At 35.1% G+C, this 22,400-nt stretch overlaps 3 protein-coding genes across 3 annotated transcripts; 2 read left to right on the top strand and 1 right to left on the bottom strand.

Moving 5' to 3' along the window:
- Positions 1-206: 206 nt before the first annotated feature.
- On the top strand, positions 207-2,505 carry LOC133868711 (desmethyl-deoxy-podophyllotoxin synthase-like). The gene is made up of 2 exons (XM_062305690.1): positions 207-1,118; positions 1,607-2,505. Exons 1-2 carry the CDS (start codon positions 228-230, stop codon positions 2,228-2,230), a joined length of 1,515 nt encoding a protein of 504 aa, XP_062161674.1. The 5' UTR covers positions 207-227; the 3' UTR covers positions 2,231-2,505.
- A 7,995-nt stretch (positions 2,506-10,500) lies between these two features.
- LOC133869738 (cytochrome P450 71D8-like) lies at positions 10,501-13,130 on the bottom strand. The gene is made up of 2 exons (XM_062306817.1): positions 12,195-13,130; positions 10,501-11,547 (listed from the first exon to the last, which is right to left on the bottom strand). Exons 1-2 carry the CDS (start codon positions 13,077-13,079, stop codon positions 10,924-10,926), a joined length of 1,509 nt encoding a protein of 502 aa, XP_062162801.1. The 5' UTR covers positions 13,080-13,130; the 3' UTR covers positions 10,501-10,923.
- Positions 13,131-19,325: 6,195 nt separating this feature from the next.
- On the top strand, positions 19,326-21,476 carry LOC133868633 (cytochrome P450 71D8-like). The gene is made up of 2 exons (XM_062305561.1): positions 19,326-20,228; positions 20,699-21,476. Exons 1-2 carry the CDS (start codon positions 19,338-19,340, stop codon positions 21,320-21,322), a joined length of 1,515 nt encoding a protein of 504 aa, XP_062161545.1. The 5' UTR covers positions 19,326-19,337; the 3' UTR covers positions 21,323-21,476.
- The last annotated feature ends 924 nt before the right edge of the window (positions 21,477-22,400 follow it).

Below are 22,400 nucleotides of genomic sequence, written 5' to 3' on the forward strand. Positions count from 1 at the left end.
AAAAGATTCAAAAGGCATGAAAAACTGCCCCATACCAAGAAAAACAAAATTAATTTATGTTGCTAGCTTTGACCAGTCACCTAAAACTCATTCCAATGGCAGGTGAAGATTACGTAGGATGTTTGCAATTGGCTTTTTATTTGACCAAAAGTCAACGTTTAACCACTATAAATTTGCGACGTTAGTGAAAGAAATTTGTACAACAATCACTTGTTTCTCCCCTTTCTATGATGACCATGGTGCTCCAATATTCCTGGGCTCTCACCACTTTTCTTGTTTTCCTCTCTTTGGTTTGGCTGTTAAAGCTATCTAAAAGATCCAAAGGTCAGAAATTACCTCCGGGGCCATGGAAGTTACCTCTTATAGGAAACTTGCACAACTTTGTAGGATCATCACTACTACACCATGCTCTCAGAGAACTAGCCAGCAAACATGGACCCCTCATGCACCTTCAAATGGGTCAAGTTTCTACACTTGTGGTATCATCCCCCAAGATGGCCAGCAAGTTCATGAAGACGCATGACCTTGCCTTTGCATCGAGACCACTATTTCTAGCCCCTAAAATTATGACCTACGGTGGCTCAGACATTGGCTTTTCTCCATATTGTGATTACTGGAGGCAAATGAGAAAAGTCTGTGTGTTAGAACTCCTAAGTGCCAAGAGAGTCCAATCCTTCTCTTCTCTTCGAGTTGAAGAAGTTGATAATCTCATTGAGTCCATCCACTCATCTTCAGGATCTCCAATCAATTTTAGTGAGCATATTTCCACCTTAACCACTACTATTTTTTGTAGAGCGGCATTTGGTAGCAAATACAAACACCAAGATACATTTCTATCATTGACCAAGGAAACAGTCTCCTTGGCAAGTGGGTTTGAGTTGGCTGATTTGTTCCCTTCACAGAAAGTTGTTCATATGTTTAGCGGGACGAAAGCTAAGCTAGAGAAGATTCATATGAAGATGGATAAGATCCTGGAGGACATCATTCATGAGCACAAGGAGAACAAGAAGAGTGCATCAGCAGAGCAGGAAGATCTTGTTGACGTCCTTTTAGGCCTTCAGAAAAGTGGTACACTTGAGTACCCAATCACAACCGACAACATCAAGGGCGTCATTTTGGTTAGTATTTATGCTATAATCCTTGGGTTAAGTCATTTCTGTTGTCATAATCATATCTTTTTTCAATTAAAAAGAACCTGTAACTGTTGCTTGATAAATCACCGCTGTCCCAAAAGTGGTTTCGCGGCCCGTTCCATTAAGCTAGCATTGATGCAGGAAAGGTTTATATGATGGCTAGGAATTTATTATTATTATTATTATTATTATTATTATTATTATTATTTCATGTTTTCTAATTAATTACGACCTTTTTTACTTTTTGGGTTTTCCTATTAACTTTTGTAGAATTTGAGAAAAAAAGTTTCACACAGTTAATTATATATGTAACTTAAATGGAATGTACGTATATATAATATGAGTTAAAGTCAGAATCCAAAATTATTGCTTTCATAATATGTTAAATTTTAATTGTTTAAAAAGATTAAGCTTATAAAAATTTACCAAAATAATTAATTAACCATTGTTCTAAAATTTTCAATTTTTTCTAGGACATATTTACTGGAGGAGCAGACACTTCATCAACCACAATAGCGTGGGCTATGTCAGAAATGATGAGAAACCCTAGAGTGCTCGAGAAGGCACAAGCTGAGATAAGACAAGCCTGCAAAGGAAAGAAAAAAATCGATGAAAAAGACATTCAAAATCTAAGTTACTTGAAGTCAGTAATCAAAGAAACTCTAAGGTTACACCCTCCTGCTGCTTTGTTAATGCCAAGAGAATGTAGAGAAGCATGCGAAGTTGATGGCTATGAGATACCCATCAAAACCCAACTCATCATAAATGCATGGGCCATTGGAAGAGATCCAGCATTTTGGCATGATGGAGAGAGTTTTATACCAGAGAGGTTTGATAGTAGTTCAATTGATTATAAAGGGACTAACTTCGAATATATCCCTTTTGGGGCAGGAAGGAGGATGTGCCCGGGAATTTTATTTGGTGTAGCCAATGTGGAACTTCCTCTTGCTCAACTACTATACCAATTTGATTGGAAACTCCCGGGCAATATGAAACCAGAGGATCTAGACATGATTGAAAACTTTGGTGGTGTTGTCGCAAGGAAAAACAAATTGCATTTGATTCCTACTTCTTTTAGCCCTTCACTTGCCCTTTGAGGCATTATCTGTTATCAATGAGCTCATTAACTTGGCAAGAAGAATAAAGACAGTTTATTTTGGCCAGAATAAAGTATGCTTATTTGGCAAGAATTAAGTATTTTTCCTTTTAAAGCATGTAATCTCTAATTAGGTTTTTCTCCAAGTAATGTAATATTATTTAATAGGTAGTATTTTTTCTTTCTACGGGTAGAAAATAGGGGATATTTTCCCTGATTATCGCTATATATAGCTTGTAAGGGGTCTTTTATAAGACACCTATAGCATTTATTGAATAAGAGCATCTTACAATTTCTTTTGCATATTTCTTGTCATCAAAGGTCTTAAATCTTCTAACACCACTGGCCATTCCATTATCATTACGGTAACTTTGAATTCAGAATTAGTTCTGTTTGTTAATGCTTTTTAGAATGTACTTTTTGTTTTTTGTTTGAAAAGGTGTGACGTAAAAATGAAGATAGTTTTGAATGTTCTTTATTTTTGATTGTTCGTTAACGTTTTTGTTTTGAAATAATAAAAGAAAAAGAAAGAGTGTTATCAAATAAAGCATAATATATATTGCATGTCTTGATAATAAGTTAGTAGTTGTTAAGAATGATAATTCATTAATTTGTGGGATCGATGGTTGGTTGGACATTCAAGAGAAGGAAAGAAAAGTCTGAAATTTTTGGCAAGTTCTTCCGAAACTGGAAAGAAAGATAAAAAGAAATTAATTTTTGGATAAGCTTGAGTAATCTAATTATGCATGTTCAACGCAATATACTTCCTACCAAGTACACGTACGTACAGACAAACTCCTTCGACACAATATGCAAAGGGATTGAGATCCAATGAGGCATTGAACTCTAACTCTTATTTTACACCCCTAGGATATATAGATGTTAGGATGACGGAATTACTACTCTCTTGACCATAGGGTGGTTCGGTCCCCTCTCTCCAAACTCGCAATTAGGAGTAGCGCCACCCTAAACTAGCTATTAGCCCTAATTACAGACTAATTCTATGATGGCTAGGATTTTTCTTTTTCCAGGTTTTTCTACTTATATGAGGACCTTTTACTTTTTGGGTTTTCCCATTAACTTTTGCACTTCTATATTCTTGGATTTTCCTAAAAAATTTAGAATCTGTTTTATATGCTCTTTACGATTTTCTAGTATGCTTAGGATTAGAACCCATAACCTATAAAGAGTCATGTATAAATTTATTGAATCTTTATTTTATAAATGAGATAAAAACAAGAGTTTCTTTTATTGTCAAGGATTTGAGAAAAAGAGTTTCACATGCACCGTGAAATGAGTATAACTTCTATTCGGTGGTAACAAAAATCTAGACCTTTCTGCCCACCAATAAGGAGTTGACATATCAGCATGGAACAAAAAAAAACACAAAAATTATAAATGTTGGCAAAACACCGGATCATTCCTCATTCTTTCACCTTAAACAAAAACCAAAAATCCTCTCAGCCATAGAGCCATTGCCCCACGCGGCCACGCCGGACACCAGAGATCGGCAACTCCACTGCCAGACCGGGGCTTTTCATGTGACGTGGAGGCCACGGAACTCGAAGGAGAAGACAACGACGCGACAAAGCCGAACGAGTTGGGTAGTCCCGTTCGCTCTTCTTGGACCCAAAGTTGGCCTGGGTGGCCGCGCGGCTACCCTCGGTCCATGGGGGTGGCTGCGCGGCCATCACCGGGGACTGGGAGTGGCCTTCGGGCCAACCCTAGATCCATCTAGGGCTGGCCCGATGGCCACCTCAGGCCCTGCGCGACCACCCCCGGCCACTGGGGGGTGGCCATGGTCCATGGGGCGACCGCGCGGCCATCCCCGGGGTTTGGGGGTGGCCTTCGGGCCAGCCCTAGATCCATCTAGGGCTGGCCCGATGGCCACCCTAGGCTCTGCGCGGCCACCCCTGGTCACTGGAGGGTGGCCGCGCGGCTACCCCCGGTCCATGGGGCTGCCGTGCGGCCACCCCTCGGGGTCTAGGGTTGGCCTGAACCTGGGGGTGGCCTTCGGGCCAACTCTTCTGTCCGGGCGTCACTCACCGTCGGCCCAAGTCAACTCCGACTCTGACTCTGCCAGCCGGCCCATTGGTGGCAACTCCAGTTGTGGTGGCAACGGTGGCGGGTTGGGTTGGGTTGGGTAGGCGGTGATGAAGAATAGGGATGGGTTTCAACGGGTTGGGTGTATGAATTTGGTGTGATTGGGTGTTTTCACTCTATGGTACTTTGGTGTGATAAACTGACGTGTTGAGTGTTTATTGGTGGGCAAAATACTCTTGTTTTCTGCCATAACCGTATAGAAGGGGTTCTCCCATGAAATATGTAATTTAAATGGAATGTACGTATAACATGAGTTCATCGAAGTCCGAACTTATAATTATTGTGGAAAAGGATTAACCTTATATATATATATATATATATATATATATATATATATATATATATATATATATATATATATATATATATATATATATATATATATATATATATATATATATATATATATATATTAACATTATTCTAAAATTTTCAATTTTTTTCAGAACATATTTGTTGCTGGAAGTGATACTTCATCAACCATATTAGAGGTGAGTTATGTCATAAATGATGAGAAATCCTAGAGTGCTCTAGAAGGCAGAAGTTGAGATTAGACAAGCCTTCAAAAGAAAAGAAAAAGACAATTAATGAGTTAGACCTTCAGAATCTAAGTTACTTGAAGTAAGTGATCAAAGAAACTCTAGGGTTATACCCTCATGCTCCTTTGACACTTTTAAGAGAGTGTAGAGAGCCATGCGAAATTGATGGATATGAGATACCCATCAAAACCTATGTTATCATAAATGCATGGGCCATTGGAAGAGATCCTTCATATTAGCATGATGTCGAGAGTTTTATACCAGAGAGGTTTGATTCTAGTTCAATTGATTTTAATGAGGCTTGTTGGGAAAATTATCATTCATCTCGTTTAAATAGGCCCATCTTTGAATTTTGGGCCCAGCCAGCCCAATCGATCGGGAAGATCGCTCGATCACATTGTCATATCCGAGACTCGCGGATATCACGGAACCAGCCGAACAACCCAGGATATGAATCCTAGATTCTTGACATTACCTAGTGCAGCCGAGATCGCATCAATGGGTTATGGATCCCAGAAGATTCGTACACTCGAGATCGCCTCACCCTCAACTGTAGATCTCGAAGAAACCGGGATACCCGGAGCATTCTAACCGCATCAGAACATCTATAAATACAAGAGAACACCAAGTATCAAAGAATGGACATACATTCCTGTCTATCTGAAATTATACTAAATATTCATTGGAATTGCCTACTGACTTAAACATCGGAGTGGGATTATCAGCATCCCCCAATGCAGTTATTTATTACTTCACAGATCACGAAGAGAAGGCAAGTAACTAGACGAATTACGGAGTAACATGTCACCTACTGGAAAACTGCATCAACAAGACTTGCTTTGAATACATTCCTTTTGGGGGTAGGAAGAACGTATGCCAGGAGTATTATTTGGGGTAGCCAATATTGAGCTTCCTCTTGCTCACAATTACTATACTAATTAATTTGATTGGCAACTCCCGAGCAAGATGAAATCAGAGGATCTAGACTTGATTGAAGCCAATATCGGTGGTGGTGTTAGAAGGAAAAACAACTTGCATTTGATTCCTACTTCTTTTAGTCTTTCACATGCCCTTTGAGGGATTATCATTAATTACGTACGGTAGGTTTGAACCTAAAAACTTGGAAATATGGTCCAGGAAATTAGTATTGTCTTGATAATTAATTATAAATTGGTAGTTATTAAGAATGATAAATTAGTAGCTCCGAGATCCAAAATATATTTGGATTGGTGGAGGATGTAACCTTGTGTGATCACTAAAAGTGTTTGTGAATTCCAAAGAAAAAACAAGGGACCAAGATCTTTTAATACAAAATCAGCTTTCAATTTATTCAGTAGAGACCGAATGAGATAAAAATGTGTTCCCGTAACCAAGATGTCATCGACATAAATTAAAATGAACTAGTGTTAATTGAGAGCCACGATGAAGAACAAAATAGGGATGCATCACACTAGCGTACGTAGTCCAAATGAACTAGTGTTAACACTGCTTGCTCAAACAAAAGGCACAAAGGAGAATGCGCGGGAGACCAGTATATAGGACCCAGTACAACCTAAATTTCGCAGGCACTTGTGAATTGGTTTTGATTGCTTCCAAACTGGGTATTAATGGGTCAAGCTCAAAATCACAAATTTCTGAGTTTTTGGGTCTTTTTTTATTTTTATTTTTTGTTGAGAATTTTGGTTTTTGAGGTAGATTTGGATTTTGGGGTGTCTCACAAATGCTCAAATACTGGGGCTTTAGGGCCAAGCAAAACCCCTAAATTTCTCAGGCACTGAGAATTGGTTTTGATAGCTTCCAAACTGGGTATTAATGGGTCAAGTTCAAAATCACACATTTCTGATTTTTTGGTCCTTCTTGGGAATTTTGGATTTTGATGTAGATTTGGATTTGGGTTCTCTCGCAAACTTTCAAATACCGGGGGGGGGGGGCTCTGTGTGAAATTTCCTGTTTTGGTGGTTGCATAAATAGATTACTGTCCAAAAGTTGTAACAAAATGCGCTACTACGAGCTAAAGTTGCAGGTCAAACTGAATTTTGGAGCTCGGCTGTTTTCATGAGTACGAGCTGGACTAGAAAGAAAAAGCGTGTTTGTTTAGTGAGAAAGCGAATGCGCCAGACAAGAAAACTTTTAAATGGACCGAAAAAGAAAAAGTCTTGAGTGTATTTGGGCTTTGGCTGACTTTTCATAAATGGTGGCCTCTTTGTTTTGGCCCTTTTGAGTAATAACATGCCTATAAAGTTTTCCTTAAATTGAATTGAATAGATGTTTTTAAATTTTGTCTAAATTTAACCTATTAAATTGATCAATATTGTTAAAATTTGTAATTTTTATATACATTTTTAATAAAATTAACAAAGTATACGAGAATACTCTATGAACAAATGTTACTTTGCTAGACCTAATTAAAGAAACCTTCAACCCAGTTCAGTGAACAACTTTGTCCTAACTTAAGGGCTAGTCCGAATAGGAAATGGAAATAAAAAAAGTTGCATCTTAGTCACCAATTTGGAGAAATATTTGGTAAGTATTGTTTACTCACCAAAGATAAAAATAAAACATTTTTTTTTAAAATTTTAATATTCACTTTCCTTTAAATAAACAAAAAGTAAAGAAATTTTTGAAAAATATTATTTAAATAAAATAATGAAAATAATAGCTAAAATAGAAAATCAGATATAAGTTCTTTAAAAAAATGATAGCTAAAGTAAAAAAAAAAAAAAAAAAACAAAAAAACAAAAAAAAAAAAAAACAAAATCAAAAACAAAAACAAAAACTTTTTAGCTAAAATAAATAGCAAATTTATTTGAGAATTTTCAAATAAATTTATTTAAAAAAGATGATGACACATTTTAAAAAAATGATAAATCACATGAGATTGTGACATATTATTTGAAAATTAATATTTTTTTTTTTAAAAAAATTAAAATATGTAGCACTTCTCACAAAAATATGTTATGGACGCAAGAAGCACTTTGTAGAAATCAATCCCCATGGTCACGACTACATCAAATTTATATGCACACAAATTGTCTTTCCATCCTAACTTTGTTTCTGGCACTCCTAAATGATCTGAATAGTGAATACCTGTTACTTTTTTTTTTTTTTTTTTTTTAGGCTTGTTTGTTGAGGATTTGGCTGGGGTGATGTTAAAAAAATTATTAAAGATTTTATGTAATTTTTTTAACGGTCTAGATTTAATTTCCCCCTCTCTTGCTTGTGAAAATTTTGAAATTAAATCTGAATTGTTAAAAAAGTTAATTTTTTTTTTTTTTTTTTAAAAAAAATTTCAACATTCCATTAGAATTTTCCGTTTAAATCTTGCTAAAATTCTCAAAAAAAAAAAAAATTATAAAATTTGCAAAGAGTTAGGCAAGGATATTTTTGCAAATTCTGTTAAATTCTGACTAACATTTAAATCTTTGCGAAAAAAAATATTTTTTTTTTCCTTAAAAAAAATGAGGGACATTTTGAGAAATTTGACCGGATTTAAAGGAAAATTCGAACTGAGAGTTAAAATTGAAAAAAAAAAAAAAAAAAAAAAATTGAAAAATGGATACTTTAAATTGACACTTTTTAAAGTTTGAATACTTAATTTCAAAAGTGACAAAAGATCAATGATTATAAGTAAAGTTTTCCCTAAAATAAAAGTTTTTTTTATTCTTTCTTTCTTTTGTTGTCCAGAATATTTGAGAGAGAGGAGTGTTAACACTGTGAAATATGTACTTTAAATGGCAGATTTAACTAATATGAGTTAAAGTCTGAACCCAAAATCACCTTTGATACCATGTTAAGTTTTCAGTTGTTTCAAAACATTAAGCTTATATATAAAATTTATGAATATAATTATTTAACCATTATTCTAAAATTTTCAACTTTTTCTAGGATGTATTTTCTGGTGGAAGTGATACTTCATCTGTCACAACAGAGTGGGCTATGTCAGAAATGATGAAAAACCCTAGAGTGCTGGAGAAGGGACAAGCAGAGGTAAGAGAAGCCTTAAAAGGGAAGAAAAAAATCCATGAGAAAGACCTTCGGAATCTAAGTTACTTAAAGTCAGTGATCAACGAAACTCTAAGGTTTCACCCTTCTGCTCCTTTGTTACTCCCAAGAGAATGTAGAGAGCCATGCGAAATTAATGGATATGAGATACCCGTCAAAACCAAAGTCGTCATAAATGCATGGGACATTGGAAGAGATCCTGCATATTGGCACGATGCAGAAAGTTTTATACCAGAGAGATTTGCTTCTTTTAGTCCTTCACTTTCCCTTTGAGTCATTATCATTGCGGTGGCTTTGAACCTAAAACCGATGCTCTAAGAAATTAGTATTGTCTTCTTTATAATAAGTTAATTAGTAGTAATTAAGAATGATAATTTGTGGGATGGTTGGTTGGACGTTCAAGAGAATTAAGTATAGATTCTCCCTTCACTCTTTGATTCTATGTACTTAACAATAAGTCCACACTAGCCGTTCAATATCTTTGCATCGATTTATTCAAACGTCTGCTGTGTGGAAATGTGAGGCAAAAAAGAAGCCCATAACTATTGTTTAACTTGTTCAACAGTTTTGCTATAATACCAGACATCTAAATAACTTGGAGCTGAACATTTGTTAAAAAGACTACTTGATGCTTATCTCAATCGTAATAAATCATCATCGATCAGATGATAGCTAGGTGTGGACTCATTTGTTATGTTTTTAATCCTCGGTACCGTGCCAACTTTGTCGGGAAGAGATAAATATTCTGGATAGACCATATAAGATAAACTATAACATTTACGTATACAAATGTGTTTTTAGCATGATTTTTTCTGCATTAAACTATAAGTATTGTCATCGGAATTATGCTTCCGTAAACATTTTCAGAACAAACCATAACCTTTTAATGAGAGTATAGTAACAGAGCCGATACTTGCCATTTTTTGCAAAATATATACTTATGCATGTCTATGATTCCGCAAATAAAAGTTGATACTCAAGGCTTATTTCATAACCATTCTTCTAATGATTTATTTACTAAGTCATAGACCTACTCAATAGTTTCCTCTGTCTTGAAATCCCTTGGTGTGTCGGTAATTACCAGGTTGATTTTGGTTAGAGTTGAGAGGTTCATAAGGATGAAGACGTCAAGCGAATAATCCCTTGGTAATAGGTTTGTTTAGATTTGATTCAATTTTGGATAACTCTTGCTCTATATTTGATGATAACATTATTTGAGGTTTAATTACTTTTAGATTCTCAGATTTGATATTCTTTCGTATTCTCATTTTCTTTCACTCTAATTAGTTCACAAATGGAGTTTCTACTAGGCAATTACCTATTAATTGTTCTAAAGGTATTGACAATAACTCTCCAAGTTAATTAAAATCATTATCTAATTTTGGGAGCATTACAAATTAGGAGCCACGCACGGTTGCCACAATACAACACAATTATTATTATTATTATTACTATTATTATTATTATTTTTAAGTGATTTGAGTTTTGTAATTGGTTTTGAAAGATGTACATGTTAGCAGTGGCAGTGGGACTGCATCTGAAAATTTGTTTGGTTAACTAATTTTGAGAAGAGTTTTCAGAGTTTGAGATGTGACTAGAATTTTACAACATTTTACCAAATACTCACTAGTTCATGACTATCATCTTGATGATCATATTCTAAGATGCATAAGATTGTACTTCATACAAGTTATAATACTTGACATAACTTGTTTAGACACAAATTTCTTTTTATCATTCTTCCCATAATTGGAAGAACTCACCAAAATGTTCAAACTTTTCTTTCCTTCCATGAATGTCCAAACCAACCATCCCACAAATGATCATTCTTTATAACGACTAACTTATTATTAAGATAATAAGCTTTGTTTGATATTAACACTCTGTTTTTGTAGTTTTTATTTTTTTAAATATGTAAACTCAGAACACTTTTTTTTTATAATAATAATAAATAAAAAAAAAATCATCTGAAAAGCTTGACAAATGAAGATAATTTCTAGACCATCTTCCGAGTAATTTTTAGGTTCAAAGCTCCCATACTGATAATGCCTCAATGGGTATGTGAAGGACTAAAAGAAGTAGGGATCAAATGCAAGTAGTTTTTCCTTTTGACAACTACACCAAAGACTTCAATCATATCCAGATCCTCTGGTTTCAACCTGCCCGGGAGTTTCCAATCAAATTGGTATAGTAGTTGAGCAAGAGGAATCTCCACATTGGCTACACCAAATAATACTCCTGGGCACATCCTCCTTCCTGCCCCAAAAGGGATATATTCAAAGTAAGTCCCTTTAAAATCAATTGAACTATTATCAAATCTCTCAGGTATAAAACTCTCAACATCATGCCAATATGCAGGATCTCTTCCAATTGCCCACGCATTTATAATGACTTTGGTTTTGATGGGTATTTCATAGCCATCAATTGAGCATGGCTCCCTGCATTCTCTTGGAAGTAACAAAGAAACAGGAGGGTGTAGCCTTAGTGTTTCTCTGATTACTAACTTCAAATAACTTAGATTCTGAAGATCTTTCTCATGGAATTTTTTCTTTCCTTTGAAGACTTGTCTTATTTCAGCTTGTGCCTTCTCCAACACTCTAGGGTTTCTCATCATTTCCGACATAGCCCATTCCACTGTGGTTGATGAAGTATCACTTCCACCGGCAAAAATGTCCTGAAAAAAAAAATTGAAAATTTAGAATAGTGGTTAATTGATTATATTCATAAATTTTTATAAGCTTAATCTTTTTTCACAACTAAAATTTAACATAGTATGAAAACAATAATTATGTGTTCAAAGTTTAACTCATATTATTTCAGCTTCCATTTAAGTTAAAAATTTCACGGTGTGAAAGTACTATTTTTTCTCAAATTCTTGACAGCAAAAGGAACATTTCTATTTATTTTTTAATCTAAGTGACAAAATAAAGATTCGATAAGAGTCTTTTCATAGATTATGAATTATAATCCTAAGGCTACTAGAAAATCTTAAAGAGCATATAAAACAAATCCTAAACTTTCCAGAAAAATCCACGATCATAGAAGTAAAAAAGTTAATAGGAAAACCCAAAAAGTAAAAAGTCATAATATAATTAGAAAAACCTGATTCTTTTTTTTTTTTTTTAAAAAAAATAAAATAAAATCCTAGCCATCATATAAATTTTCCTGCATCGATCTGTTAATGGAACAGAACACCACTTTTGGGACAACACTGATTTATCAAGAAACTGTTACAGATTCTTTTTAATTGGAGAAAAATATGATGATGACAACAGATCGAAGTGACTTAACCCAATGATTATATATAGCAGGAATACTAACCAAAATGACGCCCTTGATGTTGTTGGTTGTGATTGGGTACTCAAGTGTACCACTTTTCTGAAGGCCTAAAAGGACGTCAACAAGATCTTCTTGATCTGCTGATGCACTCATCATCTGGTTCTCCGTGTGATCATGGATGATGTTCTCCAGGATCTTGTCCAGCTTCAAATGAATCTTCTCTAGCTTAGCTATCGTCGCACGACTAAACATATGAACAACTTTCTGTGAAGGGAGTAAATCAGCCAACTCAAAGCCTCCTGCCAAGGATATTATTTCTTGGACCAATGATAGAAATTCATCTCGGTCTTTGCATTTGTTACCGAATGCTGCTCTACATATAATAGTAGTCGTCAAAGTGAAAATATGTTCACTAAAATTGATTGGAGATCCTGAAGATGAGTGGATGGACTCAATGAGATTATGAACTTCTTCTTCTCGAAGAGAAGAGAAGGATTGGACCCTCTTGGCACTTAAGAGTTCCAACACGCAGACTTTTCTCATTTGCCTCCAGTAATCACAATATGGAGAAAAGGCAATGTCTGAGCCACCGTAGGTCATAATTTTAGCCGCAAGAAATAGTGGCCTTGACGCAAAGGCAAGGTCATGTGTCTTCATGAACTCACTGGCCATCCTGGGGGAAGATACCACAAGTGTAGAAACTTCACCCAGTTGAAGATGCATGAGGGGTCCATATTTCCTGGCTAGTTCTCTTAGAGCATGGTGTGGTAGTGATCCTATCAAGTTGTGCAAGTTTCCTATAAGAGGTAACTTCCATGGCCCTGGAGGCAATTTCTGAACTTTGGATTTTTTACATACTTTTAACAGCCAAACCAAAGAGAGGAAAAGAATGAAAGTGGTGAGAGCCAAGGGATATTGCAGCACCATCACAGAAAGGAGAGAAACAAGTGATTGTTCTACAAATTTCTTTCACTAACTTTTCAAATTTATAGTGCTAGCTAGCTAGTGTTATATTAGTTGGATCCCTCCCATCAGCCAGTTGGTAAAACATTGACTTTTTTTTGGTGCGCGCAAAGATCGATATATATAGTTTACTAGTGGACTATCACGTACAATTAATATTGCATCCCTAAACATGGAGAAAATTTAATCATTCGACTATTCTAAAAATTGGCCGGGCCGGGAGAGCAAATAATTGTTTTCTTTTACCTTCTAATATGATGCTTAATTAATTTAAGGGCGTGTCTCATTCGTGATAATGAAAAGGCATAATTTCATAATTTTTTTTTTGAATGGGCATAATTTCATAATTAATTTAAGGGCGTGTCTCATTCGTGATAATGAAAAGGCATATATAATTTCATAATTAATTTTAGGTAGGAAAAAAAATAATTCGAGAACCGTTTGGAGAAAACCGATCGACTGGTCAATGGGACATAGAGGCCATGCATGAACTAACTGTTGGTTATTCCATAATGATATGATTATAATTATTTAGTATTTTTCGCTCGTCCTAGAGTCCAAGAAAGACTATATATCCTTAGATGTTATAGTTTAATAAAGAGTTAGATTCCTTTCTTATTAGATTTGTCCTAATCCTAGATGTCAAGACTTAATTAACCTATTATGTTCAACCATAATATATTGTTTCTCTACTTAAATGTGAGCTATCAATAAGAAAAGTATGAATTTATTATTTTAGAATATAGTTTACTGTGTTTTGAAGGTCAAGACTCCCTCGAAGTAGTCATTGAAGATTACGGCTCTCTCAAAGTAACCGATTTATCCTTTCATGTGTTTTGTTATTAGTGAGTTCGCATCAAGTACTGAAGGGGGTGACTTATGGGCTGGATTAAAGAACTGATATGTGAGTAAAGCCGCTAAAAGAGAAATGACCACCATGGGGTCAGTGTTAATAGAGTGAGCCACCGTGAACGTCAGCTGCGGAAGCGTGGTAGTATGTTACAATTCTTATATCCGACATTTGTTAAGTTTAGTATTAACCGTGTGTGTATAAGCTATTGGGCATCTGAGCTTGTATGATGATTTTTAAGAGTGAGTTTTACCCAAAATTTGTCTCATTCACTTGGAATCATCTCTTGCCATATTCTTTCATTTAGAATAATCATATTAAGGTCTTGCCATCTTCCTCATTTAGAATTACGTAGATTATAATAACATGCATTTCTAAAAAATTAATAAAGATATATTTTAATATTTCTACAAAATATATTTTTAAATCACATTGGATTTAAAAATACAAAAAATACAAAAAAAAAAACAATTATTTAAAATATGGCAACCATATTTATGCATGATATGGAATAGTCATACAGAAAATTCCAATAAAAAGATTCACATGGAATAATCACACAAAAATCCAAAAAAGATTAGTGGGGAAAACAGTTCATACCATTCATATTCAAACGCTTAATATAAATAGAAAAAAAAAATGCTTAATATAAATAACAGTTGGAATAAAATACCAAAAAGAATGTTGTGGCCCAATGGTTAGTGTGTACGTTGCTCCTGAGCACATATAGAGGGTTCTTCATTTCTTTTTCGTTTTTTCTTAAAGCTGGGTCAGGCCCAATCGGTTCATGCCTAACAACAGGCCTAGTGAGTAATTAGCCTGCTGAGCTCAATGGGTCCGCTGGACTTGGGCTAGCCAATAAGTTTTTTTTTTTTTTTTTTTTTTTTTTTTTTTTTTTTTTTTAAAAAAAAAGACCTATATTTTTTTAAGAGTTCTGTAACAACATAAGGAAAAGCGCTAGCCACATCTGCGCTATCACCCTAAAAGGACTAGTCAATTTGAAACTTTCCCTAGAATCACTTATAAAGCCCAGTTTCACCTAGTAACTAGGCAATGTGGGACTTAGCAGCCATGAGTATCTTTAAAAACTACTAACTCTATGTGAACTATTGATCTCTTCCCAATATGGGACCGGAGTGTTACAAAAGTTATTGGGAGTGAGTCGTTACAAATGGTATCAGAGCCATTGCCCAGCCTGAGATGGTGGGAGCGTGCACAAGCCCACTGAGGGACGCTGGGTCCAAAGAGGGGGTGATTGTGACGTCCCACATCGCCTGGGAATGAGGATATGCTTATATGTATAAATGTACAATTTATGACATAACGCGTTTTAAAGCCGTGATGGTTATGAACCTATCAAAACTCTGCAGTTAAGCGTGCTTCTGCGAGAGCAATCCCAAGATGGGTGACCTCCTGGAAAGTCTGGTTTGAGGAGCTAAAAGTGGACAATATTGTGTCATTGGGAGTGAGTCGTTACAAGTTGGGCTTTTGGGCCGGGCCTAAGCGGGTTGAAAAGCCTTCTCGGAGCCCATACACATTGATCTGAAAATCTTTTTCCTTCTCCCACCACTGCCCTCCCCTCTTCAACCCAATACTTGCAAAATCTCAATTTGCATGACTTCACACATTTTATCAAATTCATTTTGTGAAGTTCAAACCTATCGCGCTCGCCTAAATGGTCAAGTTACATATGCAACAAAATCGTATCATCATTATCTGATTCTAACAAAATTGATGCTGCAACTCCACCTGTAATTGCGTTCTCAAGTAACTTATACAAATTGTCAATTTTCTTATCTTTCATTACCATTAAAGCACATTTAGCTATTTTCTTAACTCCACAGCACCTTTAGCCCAAAGAATCCAATGTGCTTAAGGATATCAAATCTTTCTTAAGGTCAGGAACATATCTAACATTCGTAATTATCCTAAATCCTAATAACCCTATCAAACATCCTGAATTTTATGGTATATATTGGTACCTATTCTAATAGCCTTAAACCTAGTATCATCACCTATCAGAACAGTATCAGTAGTACATGATTTAAATGCCTCAAATCACTGCCTATGTAGACATATATGATATGAGCAAGTAAAGTCCAAAATCCAAAAATTTATGAAAGAACCTATACTTGAATAAACTGTGAAAAGATTTGCGTTAACCTTATTGTCATTGGACTTGTCATTAGCAACATTGACTAAATTTTTGCAAAAAAAATCTGATTTTATTTTATTTTTTAATTTTCTAAATCTTGTTTCACCTCCCTGCAAAATCTTTCGTAGGGCCATTTCTTATTACACTAATAGCACTCCACATATTTTTCATCTCAGTAAGATTCTTCGTCATTTGCTGAATGTGACTTATACCAAGACTTACTATCTATGCCATTAATCATTATTCCCCTTAGGCTTATCTTTTCCACACTTTGGCTCAAAGCTCAGCATAAGCCCATCAATCTAATCAATTACAAGTTTTCTTCTTGTCTTATGTGACAAGAGAGTTCCACTCACCTTGATCTTCCAACTCCAACTTTTCTTCCCCATACACACTAAAAAAAATTCATAATATGCGGCATTTTAAAAACGCAGCCGATAAGGAAAATATCGTTAAGTGTATAAAAATAAAAAAATAAATAATAAAAAAAAATGTAATACAAAATAATAAAAATTACTGAAGTCAAAAAGTACCCAATACAACTAAATTGCATTCTCACAATTCTCTGATCCTAACACGTGCCGAGAAAATAATTAAGCTGCATGCATGTATTACAAAAGAGTAGAACACATGTATTTCTTTTTATAGATAAGGACACGTGAATTTCAAATCGGTCTCCATTCAACTCCAAATTCAAGTCGTCAGAAGATTCTGTAGAAAGGTTAAATTAATGGCCCATCGTGACATGATATGAAATTTATTCTTACACTAGCCGTTGATATCTTATTAAATTTATTGATATCAATTTATTCAAGCAACTGCACCGTTGAAATGTGGGATGATAGGCGTCGCATTAATGTGTGGTCTATACCAAATTGGGAAGGTGGGAGAAGAACAGAGAAAATTATAGCCCATGTACGTGTATCCCAAACATAGTCTCACAAATTTAATAAGATATAACAACTTGAATCCGGATGTGGTCTAAATTTACACGCAGCATCGATCCAATAAGAGTTGGACACATGCATCAGCTTAATTCAAACACAAAAGATGATAGCCCACCCATGGTGGCCGGGTAGATGCACTGTTGCCCATTCCAGAAACCACCGGATCTACCAAGACCCGCTTTCTCCGCTAAACACTACTGCCTAAATTAGCCAAAGGTCACCGTCCTGCCTTCTCCCATGTATAAAGGCCTTGTTTCGCAAATGAGGAAACAGAACAGAATATTGGGTTGTTAATGTTGAATTAGTAAAAAGTGATATATGTGATGTAGAGTAAAAAGAATTTGTATAGAAAAATTAAAAAGTTTTGTATTATAGTGAATTTTTTTATTTGAATAATAATAAAAAATGATTAATGTGAGAAAGCAAGAAAAAATGATGTGATTAGTGGCAAGCACTATCGGGCCTGTACTGGCCTTTGCCAAACATCGCCAAAGTCCCTGGTCAAGATTTCTATGAGAAGCCATACTCCCAAGGATTTTTTGGGCCACCAAACGGATCGTAGAGATAGAGTAAAAATGGGTTTCATGGCTTCTTAGAGAAATCAAGATCAGGGGATTTTATGAATTGGATTTCTTCTTTAATTTACTTGTGATTTCTCACATCCTGTTGGCATTAACTTTTGGGGATGAATTTACTTTTATTAGTTTACCCACCAAGGATTTCTCACATGCATCGTGATTTTCCTTTCAACTATATATCAAGTTTAATATGATGAGAGTATATATATATATATATATCAAGCCGGAAATTCATTTGGAGATATGAGCAACAATGTTAAAATTGGCAGAATTCCGTCAATTCCTTTTAGAAGCGCCGAAATCCAAATTCTTATTCTTGATTTATTCTTCTACAAAATCCCATTTTCACTGCTTTCTCAACTATCTGTTTGTTTGCTGAGAAAATCCTTAGGAGAGTGGCTTCTCAGCTAAATTGATGCCGGTGTAGGTGGATCTTGTGGTTTTTGGAATATTGGGCAACCAGGGACGGAACTAGAAGTTTTTATGGGCAGGGGCCAATGGCCAAATTTTTTTCTTGGTAGGGCTAATAGGCTATATTTTTATTTTTTACCTTATATTTTTAAATTCTTTTTAGAGTTTTTTTTTTCCCACTTTATAATTTTATTTTATTTTTTAAGGAAATCTGTGGGGTGGGGGGGGGGGACCATGGCCCCTGCCAGCCCCCCCTCCCTCCATCCCTGTGGGCAACGATGCATCGACAAACGTTGGGTTGGCTAATTCAGTGTTTTCGTAATTATTTTACTTTGTGTTTTAAGCTTATGTGTCCAATTCTTATTGGATACCGTAAATAAGTGGGTTTACATTATATCCGGATGAGAAATGATTGTTGTACAACTTTAACAACTTTGTTTCAAACTAATTATTGGATCTGTTTTCTTACATATATGTGGGTCTTAAATATCTAATGGTTGATCTAAAAAAAAAGTGGTAAGAGTGGCACACGAGTCGTTGTACGAAAGTTGTAAAGGTAATATATCTCCATTCGAATAATAGGGGCTCTCATTTAATAATAATTTTAAAAAATAAAAATATGGGAAAAGAACAAAGAAAAAAAAATAAGAATAATTTCTAAGAGTAATATTTACTGCACAACATTTATACACTATTTGTACAACAAAGCTGACATGAAAATTGTTGCACAACATTACACACTTTGTTAAAAACTTGAAAATAATTTACACGTTAACTTTGTGGGGAATGCTAAGCATTCCAAATTTTTTTCCTAAAAGTTGGTTCCCAAATGATGTGTCACAACCTCATATGATCTATCATTTTGAAAAATGTGTCACAATCTCATGGGATTATGACATATCATTTAGGAACCAACTTTTGAGAAAAAAATTTGGAATGTTTAGCATTTCTATAACTTTGTTGTACAAAACATGTACAAATATTCTGCGGCAAACAGTACTCAATTTCTAAAACCCTATTATATCACCGGCGTAGACTACACGATATTATACAGATCGGGAGATCAGAAAAGGCATGAAAAACTGCCCCATACCAAGAAAAACAAAATTAATTTATGTTGCTAGCTTTGACCAGTCACCTAAAACTCATTTCAACGGCAGGTGAAGGAGTACGTAGGATATTTGGCTTTTTATTTGCACCAAAAGTCAATGTTTTACCACTATAAATTTGCAACGTTAGTGAAAGAAATTTGTACAACAATCACTTGTTTCTCCCCTTTCTATGATGATCATGGTGCTCCAATATTCCTGGGCTCTCACCAGTTTCCTTTTTTTCCTCTCTTTGGTTTGGCTGTTAAAGCTATCTAAAAGATCCAAAGGTCAGAAATTACCTCCGGGGCCATGGAAGTTACCTCTTATAGGAAACTTGCACAACTTTGTAGGATCATCACTAGTACACCGTGCTCTCAGAGAACTAGCCAGCAAACATGGACCCCTCATGCACCTTCAAATGGGTCAAGTTTCTACACTTGTGGTATCATCCCCCAAGATGGCCAGCAAGTTCATGAAGACGCATGACCTTGCATTTGCGTCGAGGCCACTATTTCTAGCCCCTAAAATTATGACCTACGGTGGCTCAGACATTGGCTTTTCTCCATATTGTGATTACTGGAGGCAAATGAGAAAAGTCTGTGTGTTGGAACTCCTAAGTGCCAAGAGAGTCCAATCCTTCTCTTCTCTTCGAGTTGAAGAAGTTGATAATCTCATTGAGTCCATCCACTCATCTTCAGGATCTCCAATCAATTTTAGTGAGCATATTTCCACCTTAACCACTACTATTTTTTGTAGAGCGGCATTTGGTAGCAAATACAAACACCAAGATACATTTCTATCATTGACCAAGGAAACAGTCTCCTTGGCAAGTGGGTTTGAGTTGGCTGATTTGTTCCCTTCACAGAAAGTTGTTCATATGTTTAGCGGGACGAAAGCTAAGCTAGAGAAGATTCATATGAAGATGGACAAGATCCTGGAGGACATCATTCATGAGCACAAGGAGAACAAGAAGAGTGCATCAGCAGAGCAGGAAGATCTTGTTGACGTCCTTTTAGGCCTTCAGAAAAGTGGTACACTTGAGTACCCAATCACAACCAACAACATCAAGGGCGTCATTTTGGTTAGTATTTATGCTATAATCCTTGGGTTAAGTCATTTTTGTTGTCATCATCATATCTTTTTTCAATTAAAAAGAATCTGTAACTGTTGCGTCATAAATCACCGCTATCCCAAAAGTGGTTTCCCGGCCCGTTCCATTAAGCTAGCACTAATGCAGGAAAGGTTTATATGATGGCTAGGAATTTTTTATTATTATTATTATTTTTTTATGTTTTCTAATTAATTACGACCGTTTTTACTTTTTGGGTTTTCCTATTAACTTTTGTAGAATTTGAGAAAAAAAGTTTCACACAGTTAATTATATATGTAACTGAAATGGAATGTACGTATATATAATATGAGTTAAAGTCCGAATCCAAAATTATTGCTTTCATAATATGTTAAATTTTAATTGTTTAAAAAGATTAAGCTTATAAAAATTTACCAAAATAATTAATTAACCATTGTTCTAAAATTTTCAATTTTTTCTAGGACATATTTACTGGAGGAGCAGACACTTCGTCAACCACAATAGCATGGGGTATGTCAGAAATAATGAGAAACCCTAGAGTGCTCGAGAAGGTACAAGCTGAGATAAGACAAGCCTGCAAAGGAAAGAAAAAAATCGATGAAAAAGACATTCAGAATCTAAGTTACTTGAAGTCAATAATAAAAGAAACTCTAAGGTTACACCCTCCTGCTGCTTTGTTAATGCCAAGAGAATGTAGAGAAGCATGCGAAGTTGATGGATATAAGATACCCATCAAAACCCAACTCATCATAAATGCATGGGCCATTGGAAGAGATCCAGTATTTTGGCATGATGCAGAGAGTTTTATACCAGAGAGGTTTGATAGTAGTTCAATTGATTATAAAGGGGCTAACTTTGAATATATCCCTTTTGGGGCAGGAAGGAGGATGTGCCCGGGAATTTTATTTGGTGTAGCCAATGTGGAACTTCCTCTTGCTCAACTACTATACCAATTTGATTGGAAACTCCCGGGCAATATGAAACCAGAGGATCTAGACATGATTGAAAACTTTGGTGGTGTTGTCGCAAGGAAAAACAAATTGCATTTGATTCCTACTTCTTTTAGCCCTTCACGTGCCCTTTGAGGCATTATCTGTTATCAACGATCGAGCTCATTAACTTGGCAAGAAGAATAAAGACAGTTTATTTTGGCAAGAATAAAGTACGCTCATTTGGCAAGAATTATGTATTTTTCCTTTTAAAGCATGTAATCTCTAAGAGGAATGCTAGAGCTCCTTCTAGTGTCTATCTGGAAGGATATAAATGTAATAAAAAAAATTAAAAAATTGCATCCATGTCATCCAGAAGGACATAGATGTAATTTTTTTTTATTATATTTATGTCATTCCAGATGGATACCAAAAGAACACTAGAAAGAACTCTAGCATTTTTCAATCTCTAATTAGGCTTTCTCCAAGTAATGTAATATTATTTAATAGGTAGTATTTTTCCTTCTACATGTTGAAAATCGGGGATATTTTCCCTAATTATCGCTATATATAGCTTGTAATTAAGGTGTCTTTTATAAGACACCTATAATATTTATTGAATAAGAGCATCGTACAATTTCTTTTGCTTATTTCTCGTCATCGAAGGTCTTAAATCTTCTAATACCGGCCATTGGCCATTTCATTATTATTACGGTAACTTTGAATTCCAAATTAGTTATGTTTGTTAATGCTTTCTATAATGTGCTTTTTGTTTTAATTTGTTTGAAAAAATGTGACATAAAAAATGAAGTTAGTTTTGAGTGTTCTTTGTTTTTGGTGGCGTGTTAACGTTTTTGTTTTGAAATAATAAAAGAAGAAGAAAGAGTACTGTTACCAAATAAAGCATATTGTCTTGATAATAAGTTAGTATATAGTTATTAAGAATGATAATTCATTAATTTGTGGGATGGTTAATTGGTTGGACATTCAAGAGAAGGAAATAAAAGTTTGAAATTTTTGGCAAGTTAATTCTTCTGAAACTGGAAAGAATGATAAAAAGAAATTTTTGGATTACTTCTGGATAAGCTTGACTGCTTGAGTAATCTAATTATATATGCATGTTGAACACAATATATGAGAAGTGATTCTTGTACTCACAGTATACAACAAGTGTACAACACCAAGACACAATGGAGTGGGGCCCATTGTGTAGGCCCCACTCCATTGTGTCTTG

This window comes from Alnus glutinosa, chromosome 5 (genome assembly GCF_958979055.1).
Source record: "Alnus glutinosa chromosome 5, dhAlnGlut1.1, whole genome shotgun sequence".
Classification (NCBI taxonomy): Eukaryota; Viridiplantae; Streptophyta; class Magnoliopsida; order Fagales; family Betulaceae; genus Alnus; species Alnus glutinosa.